Raw genomic sequence first — 24,519 nt, 5'->3', positions numbered from 1 at the left:
GTGTATGGACCTAATATACATAGCATGTCCTATTATACATATTTTGAATACATTTTGCATTGGTACTGTAGATGTTTGGTAAAACTGTGCATCGTGTTTTTAGAGAAAGCCCAGAGGAATAGTCGTGTCCCATTATGACAATTGCCATGCCTTAGGCCCTAATGCTGACAACACATTACACCCAGTCGTTGCTCCTTTCACTCATGGGTGGTGAGGGAATCATTATGGATGAAGGAGGGAAGAGCTCTCAGCAGATTCTGTTGTGGTAATAACAAGCTGTCATCTTTTTGTTGGTGTCATAAAAGACAACTCTTCACACCTACAGCAAAATCTAAGAACATGCAGTACAGCCCCATGGATCCCGGTGTAATATTGTTTAAGAGTTGCCCTTTTTCTCTTCTAAAACCAATTAACCTAAACTACCTTAAACACAACATATCTGCTATCACAAACATACTTTTGTGCTTTATTTCGTGACATGCTCTAATTAACAGTTTGTACGGACTTTAAAGCCAAATCCTCCTACAAATTATTCCTCTCTGCCATACAACTTTGAAAATCACATATGAACCACAGTGATGCACTGAATGTCCTTGTTTTTTTCCATAATCAACATATATAACAAACTGTAGGTTATTTTTAGTAGTTGTGAATACTGTGCAAGCTAGCTCCTTAAACTGGTATAAACTGTGACAAAGATTATGTGAAAAAAACAACAATATCATCCAGCTTCAAAGGAAACATTTGTCAGAAATAGAAAATATTTTGTACAATTTAATAGAAAATGAAAGCCTGTATTTATTAAGCGTTTGTTTTCAAAAGGAACCAGAGAGCTAAGGGCACAGAGCAACGGACAATGTAAGGAAAATAGAAACAGATGATCTAATACATTTTGTTGTTGTTGTTGTTGCAAGCCCTAACATCTCCCAACATGTTCAAAAATACTACCTCTTAGGTGAGATAAAATCACCTGTTTCAGAGGCTGATCGAAACCCATCTTCACACACTGTGAAACATGCAGCCTGACACTTATCACCCACACTTCATTGAGTGAAAGTCACAACACAGTCACGTTGGTAACTAGTTAAAATCAGAACAAAATGAACTGTTCTCTGCAGCATGAAGGACGTAAAGTCTGGGAACTCTATAATGTAAACTCGCTCTTTAATTCAAACTGCCAGTTAATCCAAACAGTGAATAATGTGACTGCAAATGAATATATTAAGTATGCAGACAGGGTCAGGAGGTTCAGTTGTTGCTCGACTAAAGATGTAATCAGCCAGATGCACGGTGTAAGCAGATGTTACTGCCACAGTGAAGTGACAGTGTATCGGCGTTACTGTGGACAAAGTGAGACAGAGACATCTCAGGATGATTCATGGACATCTGACAGCTGTTTTTTCACGAAACTGTGTCTCAGGGCTTCTTAACATGTAACAACCTATTGATGTGTCATACCCACTTAACGGGAACAAACTCAGCTAACTGACGCTATGAACATGTTTTACCGAAACAACACACAACTCTAACGTCAAGCGTCTGAATTAGCACTAAGCGAAAGAGTGCTAACACACTTAGCACATAACTCACGGTAGAAATATGTTATACTTCATTAGATCTGCACAAACAAGATACCATATGAAAGCTTATCATATGAGATTCCACAGATTCCAATGGTATAAGTATCATCACTGTGCAACACACAACTTCACTTTACGTGGCCAAAACGGCAAATACGTCTTACCTTTGCTGTTTTCTAATCAAAAGTTGTATTCAATGGCACTAAAATGCATATAAATGCTGCTGAAGGTTAATCCAATGTTTCTACAGTATGTCACTTTGAAATGATTACTGATTATCTATCATAACATTTATGTCCATATTCTGAGTTTTCATATAGAGTGTATGAGAGCGTAACCCAGCTTCCGGTTTTGGGCATGCTGGCTGCGCATCACTCTCATTCACCAATGGTAATGTTTAGATGGATTTAGAAACTCCCTCTCGATTCTATTGGCTCTGACGGTTCAAAAGTGGTGTCAATCATCAAAATCGACCGATTTGTTCCAGAGATATAGCAAATCCACCCAAATGACCCCAGAGGTGGGTTTTTCTTCTCAATCTCTCTAAAAATGTCATATTTCACTTGTTTTGCATCAATCTTGATACAGGGTTCTTATTATATGTTATAGTTTGGATTCCTAAAGCTTTTTTTTTACTATCCCATCATTCAAGGGTGGTTTTCACTATAAGTAATGGTTTATTTTGGACGGAAACTATAATTTACATTTTTTTACTAGCTTCAATCTGAATTTACTTTAAAATGAAAACATCTATATTGATTCTGACTTTTCTACATCCAACTGACAGGTTTATCATTGCTTTGAGATTTTTTTTTATTAATCTACCCCTTTTAGAAGGGAAGATAATAGTAATTTGTTCTGGGAATGTCATTTTCGAGCCTGAGACCTGAAAGACAGGCTTTGGGCTTAACAGGTAGAGGACCTATCATTTTATACATAAATATGTGTCCCCGGTGCGTCAGGGAACTCACAAAGTGTCAGAAAATAAAACCCTCTCTCTTTATCGGTAATATCGGAAATGTGGACCCACGCCCAAACAGAAACGTTGCTATCAGAAACAATGCCCGACATGTTTTGGACGTAATATGGTCTTTGTTTACATTAGCAATCATCGCTAACACTCAGAGCTAACCTGTACTGGAAAGAGTATGTGTAAAAAAGCAGGAAATAAAAAAAGTAACTCATCTTGAACTCACCACACTGTTTCAGAAGTAATCCTTGATGTGGTTTGGAACATTACATTGCATTTAGCTGACGCTTTTATCCAAAGCGACTTACAATAAGTGCGTTCGACCAACAAAATACAAACTTGACGAAAACAGAATCATATAAGTACATCAGGCTTCATAGAGCAAAAACATTTCAAGTGCTACTCAACTGGATTTAGATAAGCCAGCCTTTTATTAGTATATAAGTGCTTTGTTAATAGTTATATCGCTCGAAGTGGAGTCGAAAGAGATGAGTTTTCAGTCTGCGCCGGAAGGTGTGTAAGCTTTCTGCTGTCCTGATGTCAATGGGGAGCTCATTCCACCATTTAGGAGCCAGGATAGCAAACCCACGTGTTTTTGCTGATGGGAACTTGGGTCCCCTTCGCAGCGAGGGTGCAGCGAGTCATTTGGCTGATGCAGAGCGTAGAGCACGCGCTGGGGTGTACGGTTTAACCATGTCCTGGATGTAGGAAGGGCCAGATCCATTTGCAGCATGGTACGCAAGTACCATTGTCTTGAAGTGAATTCTAGCAGTCACCGGAAGCCAGTGGAGGGAGCGGAGGAGCGGCGTGGTGTGGGAGAATTTAGGAAGGTTGAAGACCAGACGAGCCGCTGCATTCTGGATGAGCTGCAGAGGTCGGATGGCACATGCAGGTAGACCAGCCAGGAGGGAGTTGCAGTAGTCTAGGCGTGAGGTGACGAGAGCCTGGACCAGAACCTGCGTCGCTTTCTGGGTCAGCTGGGGACGCATCCTCCTGACATGATATGTTTAATCACGGCAGCATTTAGCTGTATCTCGTAGAATTCTGAGCAGGCATTAGCTCCCCCTCCTCTTTTTTTTTTGCAAGCTAAGAACCCGAAACCTGCAGTTCTCTAACAGGGCTGAAACAGAGGGATATGAGGGATGTCTAAAATGCATGATCTATTTGGTATTTTGAGCAAAACACATCATAGACATCAACATTTTTTATATATTTGTATATATCTGAGATCCATAATATATGCCTAAAAATAGCATGATAGGAGACCTGTAAGAACATATAAAACTGTCAACCACCAGCTAGGTTAACCAATGTGAGTGTTTACAGAGTGTATATAAAGCTCAGGTAGGCTAATATATAACACAAAAAAGCAACCTTTGAAATAAGGATTGGGTTATAAGCATGGGAAATGCCTCATAAAGCCTCAAGGCTGCATAAAACCCTCCACAGTGTGAGCTTTTGACCTGTAGTCGGCAACCACAAATCCCAGTAATCCCTGAAGTTACTTTTGCATTGCACTGCCTTAGCGTTACGGACACCTCTCTTAACACTTCACTGCAGTAAAAGTTCATGGTGAGCTACCAAAATGCCAAACTGTTTCATTTAAATCAATAATGCTTCACTCGGGCAACATAGAATCACCTCTGTGTGTTTTTGGAGTTGTTCAAATTAATTGTAGTCTAAAGAGCGCACTGCTCTGCTGAATAATCGGATTCTTCCCATCCCTGAGGTTAGTCAAACTTCTGTCAGCCTAATTGAGCAATTCAAAGTCTTCACATTCATTATAGTGAGATTACAAATATAACCAACATGTACATCATATCTTTTTTTCATCTTATAGGTTTTAATTATAAAAGTACGATATGCTTCTTTGACATGTAGCACTTGCCGTCCATATATCCAGCAGAACATCTATAGGCGCATGTGATAAAAAATACTTTTTAAAGTTGCCACATGACAAAGATTGGATTAGGTCTATCGGTGAAGTTACACTTTGAATTCAAAAAATGTAATTCTCTTTTGTCATCAACTCTTCTGCCCGTTAACCACATTATGGATGAAAGAGAAAGATATTGTGATGGATTCAATACAGACAAAACTCACCTCAGAGAGAAATGTAATCTAACAGAGATAAGAGAGTTAGACTGATAAGATCAAAGTGATTATCTTTTACATAAAACGTTTGTAACCGTGCTGGTTTTTGTGTTTCGTTTCAGGGTTACACTTTTTTTGCCCATTGGCCTCTTTTCTATTGTATAAGCTGAATATGTTGCCTTTCCCTCTGTGGTGCTTTATACATTTTCCCGATGGTTTTTATTATAATTGGAACAGCCAGTTTGATTTTAGCCCCACAGGGGGGGAACTCATCCAATTTGTCTCAAGGAAATCACCAGGTAGTACATAAAATGACAGCATTGTTTCAGAGCTTATTACACAGAGTCAATGAAGGGCTTTAAAAACACCCGACACATAACATTGTGATGTTTTGTGTGTATTTTCCCACGCGTATATGTGGATATGACGTATGTAACGGTACTGTAGGTTTGAAGGCGTATGTATCAGTTCTGAGTGTTAGATAATGTGCTTGTGCGCGTGTGTTCTCTCTCTACTGGATGAAAAAAGAAAGTGAATAAATTAAGCCAGTTTTAGTGCCTGAAGCATGTGGATTCTCTTCACTCTGAATGAGTGGCTCTGTCCTTAATTGGGCCTCCATGAAAAACCTCTCCTCTTTGTGCGATGAAATGCTTCTGGGCATCAGTTTGCACCATGACCCAATGCTGTAAAATATCACCCTGTGACTTTGAAACTCTTTGAAACTTTCATCACTATATGCAAAGCTGTGTATATAGGGTTGTGTTCATGTACTGTATGGTGTCTATATTTGGTATGGGTTTAAAAGCAGTATGCCTTAAAGCAAAACCTTTATCTCTTTTGTCTATCGTGCGATGAAAAGGTTGCATTCCACCTTTATCTCATAACACATCTATTTGTACCTTCTGTGTCATAGAAAAGAGGTTTAAGAACCTGGTGTAATATATAGTAGAGCTTGGCTTATTTATGAGTAGCGCTTCTTTCGTCACAGAAGATTAATTTTAGTATGAAAGTATATTTACAGTGACAATGCTGACGTATCAACACCTTGTTTACCTTGGAAGAATTGTATTGTTGTTTGAAGTATTATCTATTAAAACAACAACAAAACATTTAAAGTCAGGAAATAAAAGGTTTATCAGTAATAATGTAAGTAACTGTATGTAAGAGTCAGTGCACAGCGTGTCAGATATCCTAGAGAGACAAGTATTACATTCATTGTAATGTACTGTATGTAAAGAATAATGTCTCAAATCATAAGTGATTACCAAATAAATAATTATTTTACTTTAAAATACGTTTTTCGTTGAAAGATGATGATAATCCCTACTGATTTTTAGACCAAAACACATATTTCCATGACATTTCTTGACAATTATTAGGAAAAATTGTTAATTACAAACCATTAAAGCATCATCCTCAATATAATGGTGTTTAACAGAAATAATACAAAGATATATTGTTAGTGGATTGTATTGGCCTCATATACTCCAAGAGCTGTTTTCCGTTATGCCTGTAACAGGAAGTGAGTGCAACATCCACCATGTAGACCCATTTATCATCATCCCGTGCAAGTCGTCGACTGAAGCCAAGAGAAAGGCGACTGCTTTAGCTAATGGCTGTGAACGAGATGGTTCCGGTTGGCTTTGTCCATCGCACAACCTTCATCATCAGCATGCCTCTCATTTGTTTGGTGAATTCTCCAGTTAAACTGCTTGTGTCGTGTCAGACAGCAGCATGCTTGAGGGGAGGGTTTCCAAGTAGAATATTTTCCATCTCTTCAGCGTGGAGCAGTAGGTATTGGTCGGGAGTCATTTTCAGCAAGGCCAAAGTCATCGGTAAAGCATTGTGGGAAGCGAGGCATGCTGTAGATTGCAACGTATGACCAGCTATCTTTCCCCTGTGGGTCTTTATGATATACTGTATGTGTCAACAGTGTTTCTGTTCAGCACACATAACAAACCTCAAGCACATAGAGGATTTTTCCACTTTGACTTTAAATGAAGGATGTTCTCAGGTATGTGCAAAAGATCTTGAAAGTGAAGTGTGTCCAGAGGTGGGAAGTAGTGAAGTACAAATACTTTGTTACTGGGCTTAAGTACATTTTTTGGTATCAGTACTTTACTCCACTACTTATTTTTCTGACGACTTTTTACTTTTACTTCTTACATTTTTAACAGAAATACCTTTACTTTCTACGTCTTACATTTTCAAAACAGGCTCGTTACTTTAGTTTTAATGTGCATTTGGTGGCGTGGTCATTATTTTTTTCATAGTCTTTGCGTGCCTATTGATTTTAACACGATCCGTGTATCCAGGCCCGGTTATATATAGTTGAGTCGTTATGCACCCTCATTTGAAAAATGAAAAGTGAAAAAAGAAAAAAAAGTGAAAATATTACATATATAATACAATAATAATAATAGTAGTCATAATAATAGTAATAATGATAATAAGAAGAAGAAGAATATAGTTGAAATAAAATAAATTGTAATTGTGGTTAAATAACATTGACCTGCTGTTTTTATTTGGTCAATTTAAACGTCATTTATGTCAGGTGCGCGTGATCTGTGCCGCTGCACGTTCGTCATCTGCAAGGTGCTTACACAGCAGTCAGTGATGGACATCAGAAAATGGTTAAAACAACCAGCCCTTATCGCCAGCAGTAACACTGCATCTACTGCAGGTTCAGATCATGGGGACAATACGTTACCCGCGGCCACTGTCGTGGACAGTAACGCCCGACTCTCCGGCTTTGCCCGCCTTGCCCACGGAGGTGGAGCAGCCGCAGCCGTCTTCGTTGCCCCAAACACCACCACCCCTCAGCGGCCCGCAAGTGCCAGAGGACCTCAGCAAAATAGAGCCTGCCCAGGTATATTTAAAAAAGTACCCAACTCGCCTGTACAGTGGGGTAAGGCGCTCATTTTGCAGCTCATGGTCTCAAAACAGAGATTGGCTGGAATATTCATGTAAAAAAGATGCCATCTTCTGCTATGCATGTAGACATTTTGGTTCAATTAAGTCAGATGCCTTCACCACAACTGGCTACAACAACTGGCGCCATGCTCTTATATGCTACATGATAAGGGACTGGGAAGGCATGAACCAAGCAAAGAGCACATAGATCCATAGATCTCTTAATTTTGCTCTCAAAGTGCACCAGATTGATGCTTTTAACTTCAATATTTAAAAAAAAAAAAAGCTTCCCTGGGGAGCTTTCCCCCGGACCCCCCTAGAGGAGGTGAGGACCCCCCTAGAGGGTGTTAGGTTCACTCCCCACTTATAAAAATAGCACTTTACCACTGCACCCTCTCTAATCTCAGATGCACCCTGAGTCATTTTGTTCTGGAACCGGGCCTACGTGTATCCATCATTTCGACCATTTCGAAGATCGACCAATGACCACTTTGTAATCTTTGCCGTTGTTCAGCATCGAAACATTCGTTAGCTAACAATGACATTATTGTTCTATTAATATAAAGGGAGGTCAGTTACTTTATAAAACAGCTGGTAGTTATGGGTACTTTTTACTTACATTTCGAAGCCCATACTTCTTTACTTTTACATGAGTAAAGATGTTTAGTCAGTACTTCTACTTTTATCAGAGTATTTGTAAACATGAGTATTTGTACCTCTACTTGAGTAAAGGATGTGTGTACTTTTGCCATCTCTGAGTGTGTCTGTGTGAGAGGGGGGCTCTGTGTATACATGACTTTAAAAAACACGTTTTATTTTCCCTCAATGAGAACAACTTAAAAGGATTTTATATTATATTCACTGGGATTCTTTGTGTTTCTCATTTATGTGCAAATACGCTCAGGTTTCAACATGTCACCCCTAAATGATCAAAAAAAGGCAGTCAGTTAGGTGTGATAGGAACATTTCCATCAGGCTTTCGTAAAAGGCGAGAGCGGCAGCCTACCTCACCACCATTAGATGCATTGTTGTGATAAAAGAGCCTTTTGAAAATCGACTACACAAGCTCATCTTACACAGAGAGAAAGGAACATGCTAAAACTCAAGGGAATTGTGCTTTAAATTACACCCTACACACACGCTCACACAGCCACACACACACTCCTACCACAGATATAATTGCTTTTCAGTCCCGTCCTTATATTTTCAAGATACCAGCTGTCCCCACACTTGCAGAATAGAGCCTCTCTGCAGTTGTAGTAAGATGTTTGATTCAGCTGATAGTGGCAAAACTCAATACATTCAAATAGCCACATTAAAGACAAACTTCTGCCCGGCACTCTTTTATCTGTGCTGATATGTGACAGTCAGCTAGAAGGATCCGCATCAGTTTTTCCTCTGTGCCGCTTTTACTTCAGCGTTCTCACTTCCCCACTCAATGGAGAGGGGATTACAGCGGCATCACTCAAACCATTTCTCTACTGAAATCCATCTGTCAACTCTCTCCCCGAGCAATATTTCCGTATTCCTCCCAAGTGGAAAGATCAAATATTTGGTATTGCCTAGTGAAATACATTCAAAGGTTCTTAGCCAGTTCCACAATCCAAACAGGAGTGTCTCTTCTAAAGTCATTTATTTTACATCAGATCAAAGGCTTTTATTTCCATTGACAGAGGATAAGGATAAGCTGCAGTGGGTCTCCTGATACATGCACTGAAACACACAGAATAAACACACACATGAACAGATATGTTTCCATGGTTGCGCACTACACTTCTGTGTGTATTTCATATTCAACAAAGACAACATTACTGACTGTTTTTTCTCTCCTCCTACTTTTCTTCTTCTCTCCATTCCTCCACAGGTGTGCCTGGACAGGAATGTTGAGATTTAATCCCAGCATGCCTCTGGCTCGGCAGCATCACAGGGCCACTGTGCCCACAGCAGGCTGGGTCCTGGCTCTGGCTCTGTTTCTTGCTCTCCAGGTAAAAAAGGTTAGGTACAAATTCGCCCTGTCCACTTTTCTGAGTAAGGCTTCCCACGGCTTTTTTTTCCTCCCCCTTATTTATTATGTATTTCTAATCTACTATTTTAGCCAGCCATGTTAATCACTTGACTCTGGGCACAAATTCACACTGACTATTTAGCATATTACAGAGAACAGACAATTTTGAGTTGAGTGTTCTTTTTCTTTACTTTTCTTCTACACATCAGAAATACTGCACCTTGGATATCAGTAACCTGTAACCCCACAGCACATCTAGTTAATGATGTTCTCCTTGGCCTTCCTACTGGTAGGAAGCTGCTTCAGAGGACATACTAACATTTGCAGGTTACATCTGTGGATCTCACTGACACATGTGTTACACTTTTACTCTTGTATTTAACTCATACACTCTCCAAACTCTTTACTTGTAGAGTATTATGCTAACTACAGCCCCATGCACACACACATCAAAATGTGGAGGAATCACAATCTTGAGAGACCTGCTGTGCCTGGTTACGGTTGCCATACTGGGTTCAGTAATTGGGTTTGCGCACAGGTAGCGTTGATATTCAAAAAGGTGTCATCATAAATACAATCCTTGGTTGATCTCATGGTGTCTGCCCGTGGCTTTATTTCCCTTGAAATGTTACCTTATCTAATGTTAGCAATTACCTGTGCTTTGTAACTTACAGAGAGAAAGCATAAGCTCTGGCCCACATTTTAACTTGAAAATGGCATCGTCACTGTTGCTGTCAGTGAGAAAATCCTTGATATACTATGTTTTAATGTCTTATTGTTTTGTGCCCCTCCCATGGGGAGTTCTCTTTGTTTTTTAGTCCCATCATATTCTGTAAACACAAGACATAAAGGACAAAAACAAACCCCGAGTCCAAACCGTCTGCAGTGGTTTTTGTTTCACATTGCCTCTCTCTCAAGGTTGCCGCTCACGCTGCTCCTTCAGGAGACAACAAGCTGGTTCGTACCACCAGAGTGAGGAGGCAGACCTCTGGGAGGGATCAGCCCCCCTCCGCCTCCCCAGACAACGAGACCCTGCGGGATCAACCAGTGATATTTAACCACGTGTACAACATCAACGTACCCTCGGAGTCTCTGTGCTCTGTGGACGTGGACGCCAACGCACCACCGGCCCCGGGTGATGGTGAGGTCTTCCGATCGATCGAGCGTTTGATGAAACTCTCTGTAGTTCTCTTATCTTCTGTCCTGAAGCCATCTTTTGTTCTCATAGAGACACACACACATGCATGCGGTATTTTTATACACTTTTAAAAAAACGTTCTTTTTGCTTCAAAGGCTCTTATGCCGAGTCGGAGTCCAGACCTTCTATGGAGGGTCCAATGTTTCCCAATGGTCCAACAGAATACACGGAGCAGACGATGGATGCTGACAGCCAGGTACGGGTTTTAGCAATGACTTTTTGTTTTTTGTTTGATTAGAATATAAAGCAAAGAGAGCAATGCAGCGTTTTGGATGACTGTCAGAGTGAGATGTGAAGAGCCTGTTTGTGAGTTATTTAGGCAGACAGTCTCATGAGGAACGGAAACATCTGTTTTATCACACATCATCATTTACCTACTGATATTCACGGTGATATGTAGCTTTGCCTAGAATTATTTAAAAGAGACACATCACCCAAAGCAAAAACACAAGCAGGACATATTGTTAAAAGAATATTTCATAGTAAACTTTAAAGGCTGTGGTCATTGTGAATTCTAGTACATAACCTACAGTTTAATTAATAGAAAAGTAACATTATTAAAATATTGATAGATTGCTGTTGAAAAACCACTCCAGCATAATAATTATAAATGATTACATTTCAAATTTCGACATTATGTATTAAGGAGAGCACTGTTTCTTTATACATTAAAAAAACATGCCTCACAATTTATGAATAACACAGACATTTTTCAAACAGTCATACTGTAGTAAGCACTCCACTTCCTTTCTGAATTGTTTAGAGTTTTTTTTCTTGGTGCCTTCATTGGATTTGCTCAAATTAGCGATGCCTCCTTTTATCCTTGCTGTTGGAAAGGGTTGAATTATTTTCTAGAAATATTTTGATTCTTTTGATATTAAACCATGAAAGCTGATGGTAAGTTGGTTAATTATTCTGCCTCGTTTTGAATATACCAGACTAAAGGAAAGTGTCTGATACTCAAAATAATTCACAGAATCCTCCTTATCCCATTACTGTGAATTAAATAAGCTTATTCAATGCCGTTAAGTGACAAAATGCACTTCTTAACCAAACAATTGTTCTACTTCAGGTGACATTCACTCACCGCATCAACATCCCAAAGGCTGCATGTGGTTGTACGGCAACAACCACAATTCAGCAACTTGCTATCAGGGTGGAGATGCTGGAGAGAGAAGTGTCCCTGCTCAGAGCTCAGTGCGGCTCTGGGTGCTGTGGGGAGAGCTCAGCCATGGGTGAGAACTGTTTAACAATGACAAACATGTACAAGGATTCTGGAAGCTGGAGGATGTTGTTTTTGGAAAATATAAGCTATTTGACCTGAGATATTTGCAGATAAATCCCTTTGGTATCAACCATTAGGCATTTGAATGTTAAAAAGCTTCAAAACTCACATCTGGCAAATCGAAAAAGACCGGTAGTATAAGTAAAAGATATAGAAAAAACAGCTTATGGGGGAGACAGACGGCAGCAGAATATTGATGCTTGAGGGTTATTGTTTTTCTTCACACACAGTCTCGGTCTAAAAGCTGTGGAGAACCCTTTGCGACTGGTAAGAATTTAGTTCACTATTCAGAAGATGCCGGTATTATAATATGAGGGGATTAGAATGGATAAAGTTATAGGATATATTATGGTTAAAGGATATGCTCCATTGACACCATCACCCTATTCAAATATTTCCTGAAAACGCTCAATCTCTTCTGTGGGAATATGATTATCTCCTGCAGTCAGGATGTGAATCAGAATGAGGATGAAATGTTCAGCTGTGGAGGACGGCGGCTGGATGGAAATGCATGAAATGAGACAGCTTTTCATCGATGTCTTGACTTCTGTTTCTTCCATCAAAGAGGGATAGGACTTTTTCTGGATATCAAGACGGAAAAGATTCATTTCTGTTCATTTCTAATTTTAACTAATCATTTAACCCTAACACTGATTCCCTTTCGATTTAAAGGTCTCCTATTATACTATTTTTCATCAATAGTATATGTTTCAGATATATACAAAACATGTCTCTGAAGTGTTTGGCTCCAAATACCAAACAGATCATGCATTGTAGCATCCCATAATCCCCTCCGTTTCAGCCCTGTTTCAAAAGTGCTGATTCTGGGTCTTACTTTAGATGAAAATAAGGAGCCACTCCCCGCGCCCCTCTGAGAGATATTTGGTTAAAAAAAACCACAATGGTGCTCTAGGACACTGGTTCTCAAACTTTTTTCAATAATGTACAGTAGCCCCTTTGAAAAATAAATTCAGCCAAGTACCCCTGATCAGCGCAAAAAACATTGTTAGGGAAAAAATGCCTATATAAAGAGGTACAGTACAGCGCTGCACCATCAGTGTCTGATTTATTAAAACAACAACATTGTAACTGAGAAACACTTAAATGCTACATTTCAAAAGTTTACAATCCATCACTAAATTCATGGAAAACCAATTTTAACATCATGCAATAACACTAAGACGACATTAGTTGCATTGAACTGATCTTTTTAATAAGTTGTACTTACAATGTAGTGAGAAACATGGGCGTGTGCTTCACTGAGGACCTTTGTCATTCTGACAGGGAGGCAAACTGCAGTTATTACACTTCGTGTTTTGAAATATGTGTAACTCTGTTAATATAAAACCCACACTGCTCAAACTTCGTTACTTTTCCTAAAATTAGTTTATTTATTTATTTTGGGGCGTGGGGAATGAAGAGAAACACATATAAGCATGTTATGAGCATGGGATTTTGACCCCACATATAAACATATGCATAATGCTGCCCTATACTTTGCGGCCACACGCCGTTGCCAAGCTACGCTTATTGTTTAGGTCCTTTGATAGGCAGTCATATCATTAACTAGAACTAGCTAGATCTGATAGATTTGGACATAAATGCGAGTGAAGTCTAACCGGACACGAGGGAGAGAGAGTGATCAGATCAGCTGCTGCTGACGGAGAACATGCAGCTCTGCATGATCACAGCTCCGTCCGCTGTGACGGACCGTTGAGCGGAGCAAAATACACTAAGAGTTAGACCTAACACATTTAGCTATTTCATCTACTCTGGAACTAGCTAAACTAGTTATACATATATTTATTCTTTACTGTCGGGTCACTTAGTACAGGTTCAGCGAGCTGCACGAGACTGACGGGCTGTCAGGAGAGGAAGGGGAAAAGAGAGCACCCCGTTTATTGTTCCCATTTTATTATCCAGAATTACTGTAAACCTTTGAAGAAAGTAGTTAATCTACTATTAGTAGTTTATTTAAATGCATTAATTACGTTTTTTTTTTCATTAACATAAAATAAATCTCACGTACCCCCTGCAGTACTCCAACGTACCCCTAGGGGTCCGCGTACCCCCATTTGAGAACCACTGCTCGAGGAGGAGATTCAGGTGATAAGGGGGGGGGGGGGGTTACCTTGGTTGGTGATTGGCTAATGGTTACACAAGCCAATACAAACGTTATGACATCATAAAGTGGCCAAAATCAGATTTTCAGACAGATTTTTATTAGTGCTGTCAAAATTATCGCGTTAACGGCGGTAATTACTTTTTTGAATTAATTGCGTTAAAATATTTAACGCATTTAACGCATGTGCAGAATGGCCCGCCCCATACGTGCCACCAGTGGCAGCGCCAGGGTATGGCTGGGGTAGGCTACACCCATACCAAGAAATGGCTTAGCCCCACCATGAAAAATGATGTTGAAGTAAGCAAAATAAAGTCTGCCAACTCGCGCGGAGTAAATTGCACAGACAGCAGTTAGTAAGATTGATTTCAGTAGCCACGGTTTTGAAAACTTTTGTCACGTAGTGATCGTCTTCTCAATAGAACATCTTTGATAACGGCGTGGTGTTGTTGCAGGAAGTCCCGACGGAGAATACTCTTGCTGTAGTACAGGGCAGAGCCATATAATAGTAATAATATGGCTCTGGTACAGGGGTGCACATAACTGGTACGCAGGTTATGTGCGTAATCTGAAATGCGTACCGTCACTTGTGTCACAAAGCGCATTTGCATACCGACGTACTTGTGAAGCTTTTCCAGAAGGCGGTTAGATCACCGGACGACAGAGTCGGTCTCCGTGTGCACAGACAGGGCTGCTGTTAACGTCGGTCTGTACAACGGAACTGTGCCAAAACTACGCCAACCGGCTGCGGAGGGAGACTCCCCCCTTCACTGGAGAACTGCGCTAAAACAGCTGATCACAACGTTCACACTCTGTGGTCACGAAGTACTCCACTAGCCCCCCCCCCCTCTGTCGACGTTCCTGAAGTACTCCCCCGTTGATAGAAATCAACACGTAATGAATTAAGACCCCACGGTTTGATGATTGATAGGTGTGTGGGTTGTCTTTCATTTTGACATGCAGAAAAATGTTATAATAAACATACATATGTATGTTAAATGGATATATCCGCCTGCTTTCATTTATCTTTCCATTCCCACAACAATACACATAAATAAATGGCATATTTTGGACATAGTTCGAATGGTGATTAATCATGATTAATTAATTTTTAAGCTGTGATTAATCTGATTAAAAATTGTAATCGTTTGACAGCCCTAATTTTTATATAAATGGATCAGGACAAAAAGTGAGCAAATATTTTTTCCCGAAACTTTCAGAATCTCTTTACACATGTTTCTGTATAAAATACATGACAACGTGGATTTTGCATAATAGGTGACCTTTAATTTTACTTGGATATTTGAATAAAGCGTTTTTTGTTTTTTTTAAAGGTCATTTGGACTTCCTGCCAGGCTGCAGCGGCCATGGCCGCTTCAGCTTTGACATGTGCGGCTGCATCTGTGAGGAAGGCTGGGCCGGCAAAAACTGCTCCGAGTCCCGCTGCCCGGACGACTGCTCCAACCAAGGTGTGTGTGTGGAGGGGGAGTGTGTGTGCGACCGTGACTTTGGAGGCGACAACTGCTCAGAGCCGCGGTGCCCTTCAGACTGCTCGGGTCGCGGGCTCTGTATCGACGGAGAGTGTGTCTGTGAAGAGTCCTTCACCGGCGAAGACTGCATGGTAGGCAGGTGTCTGAACGACTGCTCGGACCAGGGGCAGTGCGTCAACGGGACGTGCCAGTGCAGGCCGGGGTACGTGGGGGAGGACTGCTCCATGGTCTACTGCGCCAACAACTGCAGCAAGAAGGGAGTCTGCAAGGAGGGATTCTGTGAGTGCCAGGATGGCTTCGCAGGAGATGACTGCAACTCTGGTAGGCTATTAATTTGTATCAATTTAGTCAGTTTGATCCTATTGAAGAACATTTGTCAGACATTTGGGGTTCAATTTCCCAACATGGAAACTCCCTTAACAATTGCTCAGAAAACTCAACTTAAAGACATGCTACTTTGTGCCTGTGACTTAAAGGGGACCTATCATGCAAAATGCACTTTTGTACGTCCTTTATACATGAATATGTGTCCCCGGTGTTCCAGGGAACTCACCAAGTGTCAGAAAACACAACCCTCTCTATTTTCCTCCATACCCAAATCAAAAAAAAAGGGGCTGCAACAGATCTGATACAGACTGGGCAGGTATTTGGGATTCCATAACCCAAAATAGTTTTGACAACTGCATTAACCTTCTCCCAATATGACCTTATCTTTGTACAGTTCCAGAAAATGTGCCAGTGGTCAGCCTCCATGTTCCCACACAACCTCCAACACTGTTGCTGTACACCAAGTTGCCTGCTCTTTATTTTGGGTGTTATGAAAAAGCGAGTCAGGTTCTTCCAGCAGAATTCCCTCCATACTAATGAGTTTGTGGATGTAAATTGCGTCTCGAACATTTGAAACCATTCTTCCTCTGACATTTTTATTTGTAACTCCGCTTCCCATTTTGCTTTTATGTAGATGTAGATCAATTCCCCCCTGTTTCCCCTCAAAGCCTGGTAGAAAGCAGAGATGATCCGAGACCCCTTCTGCTGATACGCATCCACAATTACCCCAGTTACAGTATCTAAAGATTCATCTGCATTTAGCCTTATCTCTTTTACAAAATAGTGTCTTAACTGCATGTATCTAAAATAATCCCTGTCTGTAATACCATATTTTGCCTGTAATTCCTGAAAACCCATTAATTCACCCTTTTCTGAAACCGTACACATTGCTGTTATGCCCTTTTGCACCCATTCTTTGAATGCTGGATCGTACACCCCTGGTTTAAAATTCGAATCGAATGCAAACCACCTCAGCGTGTGTATCCCTCTCTTTAATTTGTATTTTGCTACTACAACATTCCAGACCTCTAGTGTAAACGCAACTATCGTATTAATTTCACCTCTCAGAGCCCTCACCAAATTCCTATCTCCTACCAAGGCCTGAATGTGGTAACCCTGTACCTCCCTTTCCATGGCTTTCCATCCAGACTCATAATCTGGTCTACACCAGTAGGCCAAAGGTCTGAGTTGGGCTGCATAGAAGTATTCCCTAAGATTTGGTAAAGCCATTCCCCCCTTACTTTTAGGCAACTGAAGTGTCGTAAATCGTATTCTTGATTTTTTACTATTCCAAACAAATCTAGAAATCATCCTGTCCCAGGTTATGCATTTTTTTGTGGAACATCAATTGGAAGAGACTGAAGAAAATACAGCAGCCTAGGTAGGATATTCATTTTAACCGTTTGTATTCTGGCACTGAAGTCTAAAGGGAGGGTGGACCACCTTTCTACATCCTTTCGGATATTGTCATCAATTTTGTTATAATTGGCTTCAAACAGGTTGGAAAATGTTTTGGTTATAGTTACACCAAGATAAGTCATTGTTTTGGAATTCCATTTTAGGTTATATGCATGTCTAATTTGTTGGGATGGTGAGTAATTGAATGAGAGAATTTGAGTTTTTGTTACGTTCAGTTTATACCCTGAATAGTAACCATATGTGTGGAGTAGGTTCATCAGGTTTGGGAAACATACATCTGGTTGCTCAAGAAAAACTATAACATCATCTGCAAAAAGCCCAATGATATGATCTTCCCCCCCTATATTGACACCCTGCAGATCTTCACTCTGCCTTATTGCTTGCGCCAATGGTTCAACAAATATAATAAAGCAAAGAGAATAGGAGAGAGACAGCAGCCCTGTCTAGAGCCTCTCTCCAGCTGAATCCTATTGGTCAAATTCCCATTTACTTTGATCCTAGCCGTAGGTTCATGATAAATAGTCTTAATACACCAAATTGCATTTTCATTTAAACCAAACCTCCTTAGTACTTCATATAAAAAAGACCAACTGACACTGTCAACTGCTTTTTCTGCATCCAGACTAACCAGAACCATACTTGTGCCCTTTTTATGCGCATTGTCTACAATATGGAGAGTCCTTCTGATATTGTCTTGTGTTTGACGCCCTCTAATGAATCCAGTTTGATCTTAATGAATAAGATCTGGCATAAAAGTCTCAAATATTTTACAGATGATTGAGGTAAACAGCTTGTAGTCCACATTTAAAAGAGAAATTGGCCTATAATTTTTACAGTGGTCTTTGTCTTTGCCTTCCTTAGGCAAAATGGAAATAATTGCTTCCCTCCAAGATGGGGGAGCCCTGCCTTCTTTAAGAGTCCAATTAAAACAAGACAGAAGCAGAGGTGTTAGCTCCTTCGTGAAAGTTTTATAGAACTCGGAAGGGAACCCATCGCTGCCCGGTGATTTACTGGTCTTTAGCCTACTGATTGCAGCTTCCAGCTCTTCTACTGTAAATTGCGACGTAATGGTGTCATTCTGTATCTCACCTATAGATGGCAGATCAAGCGAGTTAAAAAAGTTTCTTATTGTGCTTTCATCAGCTAATGGTGGATTAGAGTAGAGTGTCTTATAGTACTCTTCAAATATTCTTTCTATCTCATCTGGCTCATACAGTAGTTGATTAGTTTGGGGGTCCCTTGTTCTATGAATTGTATTAGAGGCTTGCTGTTTGCGCAGGCGTCTAGCCAGGAGCCGAGCTGCTTTTGAGCCCGATTCGTAATAAGACTGCTTTCAAAACCTTGCCTTTTTTTCAATTTCTCCTCTGAGGATCTCATTTATCTCCCCCCTTGTTTCCTTAATTTGTTGTAATGCCGATTGATCCCATGTACTCTTATGTTTTGTCTCCATTCCTCTCAATTTTTCTATTTTGTTATTGTATGTGGCTAGCCGGGCCTTTTTTTGTGATGCTGTTAGGGCGATCAGCTTTCCACGGAGAACAGCCTTCAAAGCATCCCACAGTATCCCAGGATCCACATCTCCATTATCATTCTCCTCTATATATATTTTTATCTTTTCCCTTAACTGTTCCACAGTCGCCTTATTATTCAAAACACCAACATTGAGCCTCCACACTGTATTCTTTTGTCTACTATTCAGATTTATTGACAAGCTAATCATATTATGATCCGAAACATCTGCCACGCCGATTTTACTCTCTGTGATCCTGTGACTTTCACCCGTATTTATTAAAAAGTAGTCAATTCTGGAGTACACAGAATGGGGCACTGAATAGTGTGTATAATCCCGTTCTAGGGGGTGAAGGACCCTCCAAATATCAATTAGTCCCATTTCCTGCACTGACGCATTAACAAACTTGGTCAGGTGCTTTTTGCTATTTTTGTGGCTTGTAGTGTCTTTGGTATGATTCAGGACCACATTAAAATCCCCTCCACATATCAAAATACCCTCAGTCTCTAATGCAATGGCGTCAAACAGATTTTTAAAAATAGATGTGTTGCTCTCTGGGGGGGGCATATACATTTACCAATGTCACCACTGCATTTTCAAGCTTTCCTTTCACTAATACATATCGTCCCTCTTTGTCCCTAACTTCTTTATGGAGTTCAAATTGAACTGCATTTGAAATAAGGATAGCCACTCCCCTCTTCTGGCTAGGTTTGTACGAACTATAGAATGTATTTTTATAACCAAAGCGTTTTAATTTGTCATGCTCCTGTTGAGGCAGATGAGTTTCTTGTAAAAATAGTACTTGGGCCTTTTCTTTTTTCAATTTAGCCAGGATCTTGCTCCTTTTAACTGGATTATTCATTCCATTTACATTAAGTGACACCACTTTTATATGATTGTACGGCATTTAAATTACCGAATCCTTTGCATTCACAAAACTCCATACAACTGAAAACGACACAGACCTGAACCAGGGTTTCCGCTAGGATTTTTTCTCGCCGGTCAAATGTCCGAACAGAATTTATTTTACCGGACAAATCTGAAACTTACCGGTCATGTTTCAATAATAATAAGAAGAAGAATAAGAGTTGTGTAGCAGAGTTTCCGTTAGCAGGTAATTACCAAACTAGGACCGGATATGCTGATGTTTAAAACTCAGTTCACGGGGCTCATTTTTATATTGCTTCAGTTTATAATCGTAACAGATCGAAAAATTCAGATACATTTTTCAATAAATGATTCCACAAACAACGAACAACATAATTATTACATTCAAACAAACTACTTGTAGTAGATGAAGTACATTATTCAAAAGTTTAAATGAACTTTGAATAATAACACGGGAGAAACGGATTCCCCTCTCCCTCCCTCTCTCTCCTGACAGCCCGTCAGTTTCTCATGCAGCACGCTAAACAGTGGGCGGGGCTTCAGGTGATCATGGAGCAGCTGATCTGATCTCTCTCTCGGTCCGGTTACACTTCACTCGCGTTTATGTCCATATCGATCAGATCCAGCTCTCCTGATCGGCCTTTATAGAGAGCACAGATCAAACTATTAAGAGTGAATATCGGCTGATAATGACCGGCGGCCGATCGATCGGAGCATCGGACATTTTGACCGTCAGGTTTTGAATTTACCGGTTTTTATTCAATTTTACCAGCTAAAAACCGGTAATTACCGGCTAACGGAAACCCTGACCTGAACATCTGGCCCACATGTAGTGAACGTAGAACGTAAAAAAAAAAACGTAGACTTCCAAGGTAGGGTGATTCCTCGCCACCCTAAGTCCCCGTTGGCAGGAAGAGGGGAGAGCCTCCTCCTGGAGGGCCCCTCACTAGAGGTGAAACACGCAATCTCACGCATCCTAGTAGTCCAACGGCACCCGATAGCATTTATATAATCCAAATGAAGTCGTGACAAATATATACAGTGAATATATAATATGAATCAGTTCATACTCGCTCATACTCTTGTAGCCTCTTCCTTACTCTGCTCGTGGTCTCGGCCCCACCTGCACTACTCTCTCCGACGCGCTGCCATGTCTTGGTCTGGTGGAGACGCTCCATCTCCGGGTACAGCTCCGAAGCGTTGCGGTCTGGTATCTCCACGGAGAAACCTCTCCTCCGCAGCTCCTGCGCTGCATCTTGCGCATTGTCGTATGTGCGTGATCCTGAGTCCCAGTGAATGTGCATCCTGTCGAGAGGTGTCTGGAAACGTATATTTTTCTCTTTAAGGACCCTCTTTATTCCCACGTACTCCTTGCGCTTCAGGACGACCTCCGTTGCATAGTCGTGATCGAACGATAGACGTCACCCATCCATCAGTATCTTCTTTTCCCAGGCCTTTTTCAGTACCCTTTCTTTGGTGGTAAACTCCAGAAAGTTCACCACTATGGACCTTGGCGGTGCATTCCTTTCCGGTTTGCGAGCCACAGCTCGATGAGCGCGTTGTATCTGTAGGTTGGTGTCCGGTAAAGCTAGTTCAGTTTTCAAAAGTTGATCCACAAAGTCAGACATGGAATTACCTTCCTTCTCTTCGGGTACTCCATAAATGCGCATATTATTTCTCCTGGATCGACCTTCCAAATCCACCAGTTTCCCCTGCATGGCTCTCTGTTCTTTCATTGATTTAATCAACGCATCTGACATAGCCATGTTTGCTGTCTCCGCCTCCTCGATTCGTTCCTCCGCTTCTTTCAGCCCAGTTTCGTGGGCCTGTGTTAGCACAACGTTTTTGGTACATTTTCTGCTTCATATCTTCCAGTTCAGATTTCATGTCTTCTTTGTTTTCTTCTTTGAGTTTGTTTAAGTCCACTTTATGCTCAGCCCTGAAATTGCGTATTTCCTGGAGCATTGAACGCATGGTGTCTGCCGAGTCCTGTTGTGAGCTAACAGAGCCAACGGAGCTTCGAGCGTCTTCCATCTCCGGTGAGTTCTGTCTTTCTAGTTTGTCACCTTTCTTTTGACTTCTAGTTCTCTTTCCCCCTCTCATTCCAATAAAATTGCATCAATTTGTATATTACTAGGCGAGTTAAGGGGGTTGATTTCCAATCGCTATCAAGAGCTCAAAATTAAGCAGCCATCTCACTCGCCTTGCTCACCGGAAGTCTCAATAGTGTTTTTGAGGAGCTTTTTGATTACAGATTTGAAAACATCGTTGCTTGCTTTAAAAGTAGCACAATTCATTATGTCAAACCTTGGAAAGTATCTACGTAGATATCCCTACCCTAATGCCAAAGTAACTGGCAACTGAATATGTGTCGCCGTTTGATGTCTATGTCTGGACCGCTGCGTAAAAAGGAGGGTTTTCTGCCCCATTACTTCTCTTCTTACTTCTATAAGAATAAAACACGGTGGACGGAGATCTCTTTTTCTCCCCCTCTTCTCCCCGCTGCAGCCTAGCAGCTGATCTCAAAGCACGCTCCCCTCTCCTGCAGGGGGGCGTGGTCAGTTGCAGCTCACATAATCAGCCCCCTGCAAAAACAGGCTGGAAAGAGCAAATAGAGCGAAATGAGATCTTTTTGGTATTTTGAGAAAAAAACTATATATACTTTATATAGGTACTGTATGGCCCTACAATATATTATTCAAATATAGCATGATAGGTCCACTTTAAGTTTGTCATTGCCATATCTACACTGTAGCGAATGTGCACATGGCAATAAAGCCTTGAATCTTGAATTGACCTTCAGACGGATCAGTTTGATCTTTTTGTGCGATCAGGTGTCTTTATAATAAGGCTGCAACATTAGATGGGATTTCTACATTACCAAGGCAACTTACTGTCATGTGATGAACTATTCTTTCCAGCACAAAATATATTACAGAAACTTTAAATACATTACAGAAACGTTATATACATGCCAGTGGGTAATGGCATTCATGTTCCATGGAGTGCTGAGAGTTTGCACAAAGATACAGCGGGGAATTTCATTTATCGCCACACTATTGAGGAAATAATGGGAGAAATTAATCTTACAGCCGAGTGTAGTGTTTAGATAGAATGTAAACCGTCTTATAAATTATGCTCCATGAATCGTGTTGGCCTCTCTGAACCCTACCGAGCAGCTAAGGAGATCTGAGCAATAGATATATTAATGAAAAGTTCTCTCTTACTCTCTGCTACAGCAGTTAGGTACATCAGATCTGAAAACTCAGGCCCATCATTTTAAGCATCTTGCAGCCCTTAAAAACATCCGCTTCAAATCCAAGTGGCGGGACGCTTGACTTGCTGGACAGCAGAAGGTATGATAACACTAAATTGTCAAAAGTCACATTCATCCGACCAGAGAGCTGTCACATTCACTGCAGCTGAGACAGTTTTTTGCCTTTTGTTCTCACCCAGCTTTTCACACCAAAATAACAGATGCTCCTCTCCCTTCTAAAGCTGCTGTCAACAACATGAAGGATGATGACAGGGAGAAGAGTGAGCAGGAGAAAGACAGACACGGCAACTCGTATTACTGAGGCTCATTCTTACGTGCTACCCTCCCCTTTAATATCTATACCTAGTGAGGGGGTCCGAATTGCTTATTTCTTCCCAATTAGAGGCTAACATAGCCAATGCTTGTTGTGGATAGTTTGCTGAATACAAAACGAAGTAGTTCAATTACCAGAGACCTGCAGGGTGACAGGCTTAAGTGTTTCATGTTATCAAAAGCTGAAGAAAGCGGGATGTATTTTTTGCCTCAATTATGGTGGCCTATATTCTTCCAGTGTGAGAAATAATGGAGGCTTTTGAATTTAAATGGGATGTTTCGGGCGTATGGGAAGATACAGTACATCTTTACATACAAATATCTCCACACACAAATCAAAGATCAGCTTTTGCTATAGTGTAGTGTTTCATCTTGACGGCAGAGAAACTCCACAATCAGTTCAATGAGTCCTGATTCTTCAGTTGCAAAAGTGGCGAGTACATCACCAGAGTGCTCGTGGTGACAACTGACATTTACAATCTGCACATAGTGGGGGGTCTCAGCGCTGTGCATGCACTCACGAGGTTTTCCTTCAAACTGTGGAGTCTTTACATTCATAGTAGGATTGTTATAACATCTAAAAATGCCTTTTGTTAACTAATAAAACTGTATCACTGACAACAAATGTAGAGAGATTCCTAAATATCCTTTAGGAAAAATACATGCTAGCAAATTCACACCCCTCTACATTTGAAATAGTTTGCAACTAATATAACCAGTGCATTTGTAACATCCCGGTAATGCAGATAAGCATTTCAACACGTCATTTGCTAAGAATAATTATAATAATGTTTGGCTGAAGGGATACAGTTGAACTTCAGATTCATCTTTACATGTCTGATGCTTTTTGTTCTACTTGGGAGAAATCCTTAAAACAGTTTGACATCACAACTCCTTGTAGACAGCTAAGAACAAGATGTGCTTAAAGGGATTACAAATAAATCAGACTTTAAGGTAGGCACGGACAACTGCTTCTGAAGTTGGACATTAGCCCAATCAAAAAGGCCAGAAACTCTCTTGAGAAATGTTGATAGGATGTAAGAATCAAGTCCTTGGTGACAATAAAGGAAATATATATCTGCATTTGATTTACTATAAATAATTTTCTATAGAAGAGAAAGTCTTTACT

The 24,519-nt window shown here is 40.7% G+C and overlaps 1 protein-coding gene across 6 annotated transcripts in view; it reads left to right on the top strand.

Annotated features, from left to right (window-relative positions):
* The window catches only part of tnr (tenascin R (restrictin, janusin)), a 225,220-nt gene that overhangs the window by 126,280 nt on the left and 74,421 nt on the right, over positions 1–24,519 (top strand). For all 6 annotated transcript variants that reach the window (XM_034104811.1, XM_034104816.1, XM_034104813.1 and 3 more), the window contains 5 exons: positions 9,422–9,542; positions 10,481–10,703; positions 10,856–10,956; positions 11,833–11,995; positions 15,502–15,978. In XM_034104811.1, the coding sequence (XP_033960702.1) occupies positions 9,438–9,542; positions 10,481–10,703; positions 10,856–10,956; positions 11,833–11,995; positions 15,502–15,978 (1,069 nt within the window). In that variant the 5' untranslated portion in view covers positions 9,422–9,437. The remainder of the gene's footprint in view (positions 1–9,421; positions 9,543–10,480; positions 10,704–10,855; positions 10,957–11,832; positions 11,996–15,501; positions 15,979–24,519) is intronic.

This window comes from Pseudochaenichthys georgianus, chromosome 17 (assembly GCF_902827115.2).
Source record: "Pseudochaenichthys georgianus chromosome 17, fPseGeo1.2, whole genome shotgun sequence".
NCBI lineage: Eukaryota > Metazoa > Chordata > Actinopteri > Perciformes > Channichthyidae > Pseudochaenichthys > Pseudochaenichthys georgianus.
Note: the sequence above shows the minus strand (reverse complement) of the source record. Positions and strands in the feature narration are given on the sequence as shown.